Genomic DNA, 11631 nt, shown 5'->3' on the forward strand with positions numbered 1-11631 from the left:
CGAGGTGCCTCTGGGTGAACTCAGCTGTCAACCACATTAGATGTTTGCACCACCCAGGGATTCCTCTTGGGCCATAGCCCCCTGGATTATGAGCTCCATGAGAGCAAGGACCCTCTTTACTTTCTCCTGTGGATCCTGGGCCCAGCCCAGAGCAAATGTCCTAAAGGAGTAGGCCAAACCCATTTCTTCCAGAGCACAGGTGTGTGCTGGCCTCAGCGTTTCCTGCCGCTTATCTAGTGAGTGGCTCCTGCCAGATCAATTATGAAATAGAAGGTGGGGAAAGTGCTTTCCTGAGCTTTATGACATTTGCTCCGGCAGCAGTCTTGGGAGTACGCCACTCGGAGTTGCCTTCGAGAAAGAACTTGCTGTTCAGCGTGGGGAGTGGAGGAAGCGGGGTGTGCAGGTAGCTGATGGCCCCCAGCTGTCAGCCACCTTTAGGATAAGCTTTAGCTATTAGACTGATGCCACGCGCTTCCCTGGAGGCCCCCCGCCAATGACTGAGCAAGGTGGGGGGACAAGGACCTGGGGGTTTCTCTATGGGCACTCTGTGTTGCCCTTTAGGTTAGGGGAGACTGTCAGCTTCGTCTCGTGGTCTGAGGCTCCCCTGCCCATCCCTGCCTCCTCACGCTTTATTTTTCTTCTATTGTTAACTTGGCTCAGTGTTTGCTTCCTGGAGGACCCAAGCGACACACCTCCTCACTCTAGTCCTGCCCTCGTCTTCAGCTCCATTTTACAGATTGAGCAAACCAAGGCACTGACGGTCTATGTGACCTGCACGCGCCACCACTGCCACCTCACCCTTCTTAGCTTCACAGCACACGCTGCCAGGTTATTCTTCCTGAAATTCCGTGCGCATTTTGTCATTTTCCTGTCCAGAAACTGGCAATGATTGCCCATCCCCCTCAGGTTAAAGCAGCCCCTTTACCTGGCCCCTGAAGTCCCTGGGAGGGTGAGGGACTGGCATAAAGTCACGTGAGTTGGATGAGGTGGAGGTGGGACTGCACCCAGGCCAGGAAACTCGAAAGCCTCAGTGCAAACAGGGTGGACAGGAACAGGCCTCGGATTATTCTAGCAAAGGCCCAGTCTGCACAGGCATTGACTGACCGACAACAGCTAGGAGGGAGGTTGAGCCCCTGACATCCTGCTCAAGAAGTAGGGGAAGCTTCCAGCACCCCCACCTGGTCCTCACCATCACTCCTGCCAACTAGAGGTCTCTGGGAGAGCGGAGGCAGACGGCTGCTCACGGTGCCCTGACCAGCCTGGGGCCTGGATGCCGAGGTGCCAGGGCTGGCTGTAGCAGCCTCTGCACCACTCGGCCTGGGAGATCCCAATTAATCCCTAATCCTCGATTAGGTGATTTCTCCTGCCAATCTGGCAGGCCTTGGGGATAAGGATGAGTTCTCCCTGGCCCCAGCAACTTCTCTGGGAGCCATGGCCCACCCTCCCTCCATGACTGGCACAGGTGGCATTGCTGCTTCCCCCTCTGCAGTCGAGGGAGGAGTGCTGGCTATGTGCCAGGGGAAGACCAGACCCAGCTCAGGGTCAGCCTCTCCCTACTTGCCCCTAGCCTGGGAGGCTCTGTTGGGAGGCAGTTGGCAGGATGGTCTGAACCAGCTGTAGTGCGTCTGTTGGCACCTGTAGTGCCCACAGCTTCCCCAGATCTCACATACACTCTCCCACCCCAAAAGGACTCTTGGCCCAGAAGGTGCCAGCAGATGATAGCTAGAGCAGGAATTAGGGCTGGGGCGAAAGAGCAGCAAAGTGGAGACTGGGGTAAGTTGAGAGCTCCTTCCCCACCTAAAGGGGGCACCTGCCGCCCAGCCCTGCCATCTAATGCCAGTCAGAAGCAGGCTGGAGCTAGGAGATCTTCTGATTTCCCAAAGGAAGCCGTAAATTCACATTTTTAGATTCACTTCACATTTTGGGGGGTCATTACATAATTCAGTAAAGTCTATAAATCTTAAGTGGACAGCTCAATGAATTTTTACATGTGTATGTTGCTATGGAAACCCTGGTGGCATAGTGGTTAAGTGCTATGGCTGCTAACCAAAAGGTCGGCAGTTTGAATCTACCAGGTACTCCTTGGAAACTCTATGAGGGCAGTTCTACTCTGTCCTCTAGTGTCACTATGAGTCAGAATTGACTCGACGCAATGGGTTTGTTTTTTTTTGTTTGTTCATTTTTTGGTTTTATGTTGCTAAGATGCCAAATAGGTTTTCAGCAGTGCTTCCAGACTAAGATGGACTAGGATGAAAGGCCTCGTAATCTACTCCTAAAAATGAAAACCCTGTGGATTACAATGGTCTGATCCACAACCGACCTTAGGGATGGCCCGGGACCCGGCAGCATTTTGTTCCATAGTGCAAGGGGTGGCCATGAGTCAAGGGCAGCTAACAACAACAGCTATATACACCCGATAGCCATCACCCAGATCAAGATATTACATCCATTTATTTTCAAATAGGAAACGCTGGTGGGGTTGTGGTTAAGTGCTGTGGCTGCTAACCAAGAGGTCTGCGGTTCGAATTCGCCAGGCACTCCTTGGAAACTCTATCGGGCAGTTCTACTCTGTCCTATAGGGTCACTATGAGTCAGAATCGACTCGATGGCAGTGGGTTTGGTTTTTTTTTTTTTTTTCCTACTCTGGTGAAACTGAAGAAAATTAGAACAAGTCCACAAGAGCCAAAGTACGACCTTGAGCATATCCCACCTGAATTGAGAGACCATCTCAAGAATAGGTTTGACGAATTGAACACTAATGATCAAAGACCAGATGAGCTGTGGAATGACATCAAGGACATCATACATGAAGAAAGCAAGAGGTCATTAAAAAGACAAGAGAGAAAGAAAAGACCTAAATGGATGTCAAAAGAGGCTCTGAAACTTGTTCTTGAACATTGAGTAGCTAAAGCAAAAGGAAAAAATGATGAAGTAAAAGAGGTGAACAAAAGATTTCAAAGGGCAGCTGGAGAAGACAAAGTAAAGTATTATAATGACATGTGCAAAGAGCTGGAGATAGAAAACCAAAAGAGAAGAACACGCTCAGCATTTCTCAAGCTGAAAGAACTGAAGAAAAAATTCAAGCCTCAAGTTGCAATATTGAAGGTTTCTATGGGGAAAATAATAAATGATGCAGACAGCATCAAAAGCAGATGGAAGGATACACAGAGTCGCTATACCAGAAAGAACTGGCCGGTGTTCAACCATTTCAGGAGGTCACATATGAATAGGGACTGGCAGTACTGAGGGAAGAAGTCCAAGCTGCACTGAGGGCATTGGCAAAAAATAAGGTTCCAGGAATTGACAGAATGCCAATTAAGATGTTTCAATAATCAGATGCAGCGCTGGAAGCGCTCACTCGTCTATGCCAAGAAATTTGGAAGACAGCTACTGGCCAGCCAGCTGGAAGAGACCCATATTTACGCCTATTCCCAAGAAAGGTGATCCAACCAAATGTGGAAATTATCGAAGAGTAGCATTAACATCACATACAAGAAAAATTTTGCTAAAGATCATTCAAAAGTGGCTGCAGCAGTATATTGACAGGAACTGCCGGAAATTCAAGCCAGATTTAGAAGAGGACATGGAACCAGGGATATCATCGCTGATGTCAGATGGATCCTGGCTGAAAGCAGAGAATACCAGGATGTTTACCTGTGTTTTATTGACTATGCAAAGGCATTCGATTGTGTGGATCATAACAAATTATGGATAACATTGCGGAGAATGGGAACTCTGACACACTTAATCGTGCTCATGAGGAATCTGTACATGGATCAAGAGGCAGTCATTTTAACGGAATAAGGTGATACTACATAGTTTAAAGTCAGGAAAGGTGTGCGTCAGGATTGTATCCTTTCGCCATACCTATTCAATCTGTATGCTGAGCAAATAATCTGAGAAGCTGGATTATATGAAGAAGAATGGGGCATTAGGATTGGAAGAAAACTCATTAACAACCTGTATTGTACAGGTGACACAACCTTGCTTGCTGAAAGTGAAGAGGACTTGAAGCACTTACTGATGAAGATCAAAGACCACAAGCTTCAGTATTGATTACACCTCAACATAAAGAACACAAAAATCCTCACAACTGGACCAATAAGCAAGATCATGATGAACGGAGAAAAGATTAAGGTTGTCAAGGATTTCATTTTACTTGGATCCACAATCAACAGCCATGGAAGCAGCAGTCAAGAAATTTGCATTGGGCAATGCTGTTGCAAAAGACCTCTTTAAAGTGTTGAAAAACAAAGATGTCACCTTCAGGACTAAGGTACGCCTGACCCAAGCCACGGTGTTTTCAATCGCCTCATATGCATGTGAAAGCTGTACAATGAATAAGGAAGACAGAAGAAGAATTGATGCCTTTGTGGTATTGGCGAAGAATACTGAACATACCATGGACTGCCAAAAGAATGAACAAATCTGTCTTGGAAGAAGTACAACCAGAATTCTCCTTAGAAGCAAGGATGGCAAGACTACGTCTCACATACTTTGGACATGTTATCAGAAGGGATCAGTCCCTGGAGAAGGACATTATGCTTGGTAAAGTAGAGGGTCAGTGAAAAAGAGGAAGACCCTCAACGAGATGGATTGACACAGTGGCTATAACAATGGGGTCAAGCATAAGAACAACTGTGAGGATGGCACAGCACTGGGCAATGTTTCCTTCTGTTGTTCGTAGGGTCACTATGAGTCGGAACCAACTTGACAGCACCTAACAACAACAACGACCCTGGTGGCACAGAATTTAAGAGCTATGGATGCTAACCAAAAGGTGCTCCTTGGACACTCTATGGGGCAGTTCTACTCTGTCTTATAGGGTCGCTGTAGTCACTATGAGTAGGAATTGAAATTTGTTTGATTTTTTTCTCATGGTTAGACTGGGGTGATGTGTTTTGGGGAGGAAGATCCCGGATGTAAACTGCCCTTCTCAACACATCACATCAAGTGTTTATGCGTGACTTATCACTGCTGATGTCAGGGTTCTGGTTTGAACCCCTGCTGATGATTTCCATTTCTAACAAGCTTCTAGGAGATGCTAATGCTACTGGTTAGGGACCAATTCTGAGAAGCACCAGTGCAGCAGTGGTTCTCAATTTTTATTACACATAAGAATCACTGGGCGATCTTATTAAAACGTAGATTCAGATTCAGTACATCTAGTGTGGAAATGCGAATTATCAGCAGGCATTCAAACCACAATGAACCAACTTGATGTTGACCTTGATCACCTGGTTGAGGGAGTGGTGGTCAAGTTCCTCCAAGGTAAAGTTATTGTCTTAGTTCTCTAGTGCTGCTATAACAGAAATAACACAAGTGGATGGCTTTAACAAATGGAAATTTATTCTCTCACAGTCTAGTAGCCTAGAAGCTCAAATTCAGGGTGACAGCTCCAGGGTGAAGCTTTTTCTCTCTGTTGGCTCTGTGGAAAGGTCCTTGTTTTAAATCTTCCCCTGGTCTAGGCGTTTCTCAGAGTGCAGGGACCCCAGGTCCAAAGGACATGCTCCCCTACTCGTTCTTCATTCTTGGTGGCATGAGGTTCCCTCCTCTCTGTGCTCTCTTCTCTCTTGTATATCTCCAAAGAGATCAACTACAACCTAATTTTACAGATTGAGTCCTGACTCATTAACATAACTGCCTCTAATCCTGCCTCATTAGCATCAAACAGGTAGGATTTACAACACACAGGAAAAGCAGATCAGATGACAAAATGGCAGACAATCACACAGTACTGGGAATCATGGCCTGGCCAAGGTGACACACATTTTTGGCCGGCACAATTCGATCCATAACAGTTAAGTTTTTTCTCTCCCTTTCCATTCTGTACTCTTTGGAAGAAGGTCACTATGCACAGCTCACATGTAAGGAGGGAGAAGTTATTCTCTGTCTTAGTCTGGGTTCTCTAGAAGAGCAAAACCAGTGAGGCAGACATAGATATATATAGAGAGAAACTGACTTCAAAAAAATGGGTCACACAACTGTGCGGGTTGGCAAGTCCCAAATCAGCGGGTCAGGCGGCAGGCTGAAGGCTTCTCGAACCAGAGACCTGGAGGTCAAGCGACCAGATGAGAAGAGTACAGGATCAAAAAACACCAAGCTTTGCCAGAACATCCATTTACATACTGGAGGCAGGTCCCACTCCCAAGAAAACTGCCTTTTCAACTGATTGGCTACTCACATCGGATCACAAAATGTAAGATGATTAAAGAAAAAAAAACCAAACCTGTTGCCATCAATTCCGGCTCATCAATTCCGGCTCATAGCGACCCTGTAGGACGGAGTAGAACTGCCCCATAGTTTCCAAGGAGCCCCTGGTGGATTTGAACTGCTGACCTTTTGGTTAGCAGCTATAGCACTTAACCACTACGCCACCGGGGTTTCCCATGATTACATAGTGTTTGCCAAACCACTGAGAATCATAGCCTAGCCAACTGGACACATAGCATTAGCTATCACACGCTCCTGGAGAGCAGCATCTCTACGTAAATTATTTCGAATTATTTCTACAGGTGATTTCTCTATCCTCTCCCATTTGTTTATTTATATCACTATGGACTCACGGGTGTTTATTTTATACTTTGGGTTATAAGGAAATATGTAAAGGAAATATTAAGTAGATGGAAAGACCCTTGAAGAAGTTTCATGCACAGATGACGTTTCGGAAACACCGTATGCAGATATCTCTGCTTCCTTATACGCTTGCCACCCAGGTTCTTCTCTTGCCCCTACTGTTATCTCGGCTGCCCTTCCCTGCTTTCCAATGAACCCTCCAGGGAAAAACTGACCTGCTGTTCCCCTATTACCTGTGCTTTCACAGTGCCACACCTTCGCGTGTACCAGTCCCTCCACCTGGGAAAAAGGGGTAGTAATGGAGGAGGGTCAGTGTGAGTCAGAATCGACTCGACAGCAACAGGTTTTGTTTAATGGAGGAGGAGGTCTGAGATCTAGGGTCATGAGAAATGAGATTTGATGGGTACGGGAATGAAAAGGCTTTGAGGTACTGGAGTGAGACAGGGACAAGAGAAATGAAAAAAATAAGCACTTCACATACATCCATTTAATCCACACAACATAACCCTATGAGATAGTTATTTTACAGACGGGGAAACTCAGCCATACTAAGATGAGATGGGTGGTGTTGAGATTTGAACCCAGGCAGTCTGACTCCAGGCTGTGCTCTTGTCTGTGATCCTTTAGTACAGGCATCACGTGCACCAAGTATTCAACCAAGGTCAGCTGTTACTGCTGTTGTCGTTATCTGTAGCAGAGGTGTGGGGTGTCTTGGGTGCAGGTTGAGAGGTCTGTGAGGTTGCCCTGGGATCCAACACCAGCCTTGAACCTGTTGTTGTTGTTAGGTGCTGTCAAGTCAGTTCCGACTCATACCCGAGCCAAACCAAACCCACTGCCGTCGAGTCGATTCCGACTCACAGCGACCCCATAGGACAGAGTAGAACTGTCCCATAGAGTTTCCAAGAACTGCCTCGTGGATTCGAACTGCTGACCTAATCAGCAGACATAGCTCTTAACCACTACCCACAGACTCATAGCAACCCTAAACAAAACAGAAGAAAACACTGCCTGGTCCTGTGCCATCCTCACAATCGCTGGTATGCTTGAGCCCACTGCTGCAGCCACTGTGTCAATTCATCTTGTTGTCTTCCTCCTTTTCACTAACCTTCTACCTTACCAAGCATGATGTCCTTCTCCAGGGACGGATCCCTCCTGATAACACGTCCAAAGTATGTGAGACGTAGCCTCACCATTCTTGCTTCCAAGGAGCATTCTGGCTGTACCTCTTCTAAGACAGGTTTGTTCGTTCTTTTGGCAATGCGTGGTATACTCATTGTTCTTCGCCAACACCACAATTCAAAGGCGTCAATTCTTCGGTCTTCCTTACTCATTGTCCAGCTTTGACATCCATATGAGACGACTGAAAACACTATGGCTTGAGTCAGGCGCACCTTAGTCTTCAAGGTGACATCTTTGCTTTTAAACACTTTAAAGAGGTCCTTTGCAGCAGATTTGCCCAATGCAGTCCCTCTTTTGATTTCTTGACTGCTGCTTCCATGGGTGTTGATTGCGGATCCAAGTAAAATGAAATCCTTGGGAACCCCAATCTTTTCTCCATTCTTCATGATGCTGCTTATTGGCCCAGTTGTGAGGATTTTCCCTTTCTTTACGTCGAGATGAAATCCATACTGAAGGCTGTGGTCTTTGATCTTCATCAGTAAGCACTTCCAGTCCTCTTCACTTTCAGCAAGGCTGTGTCATCTGCATAACGCAGGTTGTTAATGAGTCTTCCTCCAATCCTTGAACTGAGGACCTGCCAATCCAGAGAAAAAGGCTTGGGTGGTGGCGTCGGAAGCTGGACCCGTTGCCATGGGAACGAACGAAGGCTTTAGGCAGCCGCATGCGCAAATCGGAGAGAGGTTATTGAACCGGGAAAAGGTGACGTAAAAGCGCACAGGGTGGGGCGCAGGGCTCGGAACGTCAAAGCCCTGAGTCCTTCGGCGTCCGGAGAGGGGGACAGGCGCGCTTGGCGGCGGCGACCGCGGCGACAGCAGACCCAGCCGAACCGAGACTGGGCCGAGGTCCGGGCGGCCCGAAGCTGACGCGCGAAGCAGCGCTAGTAAGGCGCAAGTAAGGCGCCGAGAAGACCCCTCTGCGCGATCCGCGGCGGCCCAAACCCAGATCCAGGTTCCGAGGCCCCGCCCCGGGAACCCTGGGACTAATCGGATTGAGAGCGCGCCGGCCCGGGCCGCGAACTCGCCAATTGTGGAGGGCCTCTGCCGCCACCCAATCCGGAACAGACAGGTGCGAGGTCCGGAAGACAGAGGCCAATCAACAGCGGTTGCGGCCTGCTGGGGCGGGTCTCGGCCAGTGAGGAGGTTTGAATGACATTTCGGCCTGCCAATCGGGAGTGAGAGAGCCTTCGAGCCCGCCCGCCCTTCCGGCCAGCGCTCTATTTACCAGGGGCGTGCAGCCCGCTTGCCAATCAGCGCGCAGCTGAGCGGCCAGCAGCCAACCCCGGAGCAGCGGCCGGCCGGCGTCCGCCCGCACCCGAGAGTCGGGGATGTCCTACAAGCCCATCGCCCCCGCCCCCAGCAGCACCCCCGGCTCCAGTACCCCTGGGCCCGGCACCCCGGTCCCTACAGGTGAGGACCCAGCTCCACCCCTGCTCGCCTCCCCGGGCGCTCGAGGTCTCCAAGAGAAGACGGCCTGAGTTCTGCAATACCGGGCCTGCCGCCTACCCTCCTGGAGCCTCAGTTTCCTGGCCTGCGAAGTGGGCGTGGTGACGTAAGGGCTTGTAGGTGGGGCGCAGGGGGTGGGGTTTGTCCCTGAAGTTGACCAGCCTGGAATGAAGCATCCTTTTGGAGGGAATCGGAAACACTCGGCCCGGGGCTTGGAACGTTGGGAGGAGGCGTCCCTGCCCCGTGCTGACCTCTTCCTCGCGCCCGTTGCAGCCGGAAGCGTCCCGTCGCCGTCGGGCTCGGTGCCGGGAGCCGCTGCCCCTTTCAGGCCACTGTTCAACGACTTTGGACCTCCCTCCATGGGCTATGTGCAGGTGAGTGGGACGGCCAGCTTGCTTAGGGATGAGGGCTGGTAGCCCACCCGGGGCCTGAGCTCACTGCCCTGTTCTCTTTGGCTTAGGCAATGAAGCCACCGGGCGCCCAGGGCTCCCAGAGTACCTACACAGACCTGCTGTCGGTCATTGAGGAGATGGGCAAAGAGATCCGGCCCACCTATGCTGGAAGCAAGAGTGCCATGGAGCGCCTGAAGAGAGGTAAGCAAGCTCAGGCGCACCCTGCCCTGACGCCGAACAACCTCTTAGGGAAGGAAGGCCATCTGGAGGCCACCTGAGTGGAGCCTAGACCTCGAGCCAGTGTCACTATCCAGAGAGGGGTTTTGAATTAAATTTAAATCGAGACCATTTCCAGGGAGGGGCCTGGGTGTTGGCATTTTAACAAGGAAAATTTGGGGTTTAGCCAAGCCTCCCATCTCATCCAGTCTCTTACTGAAAGGAGGCGCCCTGGTGGCACAGTGGTTAAGACCTTGGCTGCTAACCAAAGGTTTGCCTCTTTGAATCCACCAGCTGCTCCTTGGAAACCTAATGGGGCAGTTCTACTCTGTCCTATAGGGTTGCTATGAGTCGGAATCAACTCCACGGCAACAGGTTTGGTTTTGTTTTGTTTTTTTTAACTGAGAGGAAGGAGCCCTGGTTGCACAATGGCTAACTATTCTGCTAATAACCAAAAGGCTGGTGGTCCGAACCCACTAAGTTTTTCTGTGGAAGAAAGATCTAGTGATCTGTTTCCATAAAGATCACAACCTAGAACATTTCTTTGAGGCAGTTCTACTGTGTCACATGGGGTCACTATGTGTCAGAATTGACTGGAGGGCGCTCAACAACAATAACTACAGACGGGAAGAGGGTGGAGGGGCAGGATCTTCCTCTGGAGGTTGGGGTGGGCTCTGGAGGGTTGCTGAGACCCCGTATGTTACTCCCCCACCCCTCCCCACCCCAGGCATCATCCATGCACGGGCCCTAGTCAGAGAGTGCCTGGCTGAGACAGAGCGAAACGCCCGCACGTAACAGGAAGCGCCTGCACCTCAGCGTCCGGACCCTTCCAGCCACTGCAGAGCACCAGCTTCTCCCTGGCCTTCACCCCGAGTTGCACTCCCCATCCTGGGCCTCCTGTCCTGTGTCCCTTGGTGGGTGCCCTCCAGGAACCAGGGGCAAATCCCACTCCGATCAGCAGCACTAACTGAGGCCCCGTGCAATAGTTAGCAGCAGGGTCACTATGAGATCCACCCATGACCTACCAATAGTGTTGATCCAGCTGGAACGTTCTCCTTTCTGGGGCCTCCACCACTCAGCACTTATCCAGCACTGCTGACCACTTTGTGTCCCATCCCCTTGTCCCCCAGCAGGTCTCGGAAGGCCTGTCACCTCCCTGCCTTGTCTCCTGGGCCATAGCAACTCTTTTCTCAGTGTGTCTTTTGCTAAATATGCCCTTTTTGTATAAAATAAAGATGATTTGAAGTTGTTCTCTCAGCTTTGAGCCTTTCTGGGTCTGGTTCCTCTGCCAAGCCTGGGTGGGCCAGACAAGGAGGGGAAGGGATGGGGCGGGGAGGTGGAGTGAGATGGGGCAGAGACTGACTGAACCTGGCCTGGCCTTGCTTCTGCTGCCCATTGTCCCTTGGATGGGCCCCAGCTCAGGCTCTTGGCCTTCCAGTTGTAGGTGGTGGAAGGGGTTGCAGGAGTTGAGAGCCCTGCACCCCTTCGTGTGGTGCCACGAGGGGGCAGCACAGGGCCTTGGCTGCCCGTACAGCTAGCGGGCACTGCTGCTAGCCTGGGCCTACAGGGCTCTTCTTTGGATTACAAGTAGTGCCTGGCCGGGTGGCCAGTTCACTTCTGCCATTCCGTCATATGCCTTAATGCCCTAACAACATCCTCCACTCTGAATCTGCCCTGGGAGGCTCTGAGTACACCCCAGCCCCGACTCCTTAGAGGAGAGGGGCACTCTCCACTGCCCAGCACTGTTTTCCTGGCAAACAGGGTCAAGGGGAGAGGACTGGCCTCCAGCCTGGGTGAGACCCAGCTGGGTGCTGCCATCCACTGGC

At 50.4% G+C, this 11631-nt stretch overlaps 1 protein-coding gene across 3 annotated transcripts; it reads left to right on the plus strand.

The window, feature by feature from the left end:
* The first annotated feature begins 8550 nt into the window (after positions 1 to 8550).
* On the plus strand, positions 8551 to 11062 carry CDK2AP2 (cyclin dependent kinase 2 associated protein 2). Of its 3 annotated transcripts, none has more exons than XM_064287683.1 (4): positions 8551 to 9161; positions 9471 to 9571; positions 9658 to 9790; positions 10533 to 11062. In XM_064287683.1, exons 1-4 carry the CDS (start codon positions 9080 to 9082, stop codon positions 10598 to 10600), a joined length of 384 nt encoding a protein of 127 aa, XP_064143753.1. In that variant the 5' UTR covers positions 8551 to 9079; the 3' UTR covers positions 10601 to 11062. The 3 variants fall into 3 exon arrangements, with proteins under 3 accessions (XP_064143753.1, XP_064143754.1, XP_064143752.1); XM_064287684.1 differs by having other exon boundaries at positions 8563 to 9303; XM_064287682.1 differs by having other exon boundaries at positions 8563 to 9571.
* The last annotated feature ends 569 nt before the right edge of the window (positions 11063 to 11631 follow it).

Source organism: Loxodonta africana, chromosome 7, assembly GCF_030014295.1.
Source record: "Loxodonta africana isolate mLoxAfr1 chromosome 7, mLoxAfr1.hap2, whole genome shotgun sequence".
NCBI lineage: Eukaryota > Metazoa > Chordata > Mammalia > Proboscidea > Elephantidae > Loxodonta > Loxodonta africana.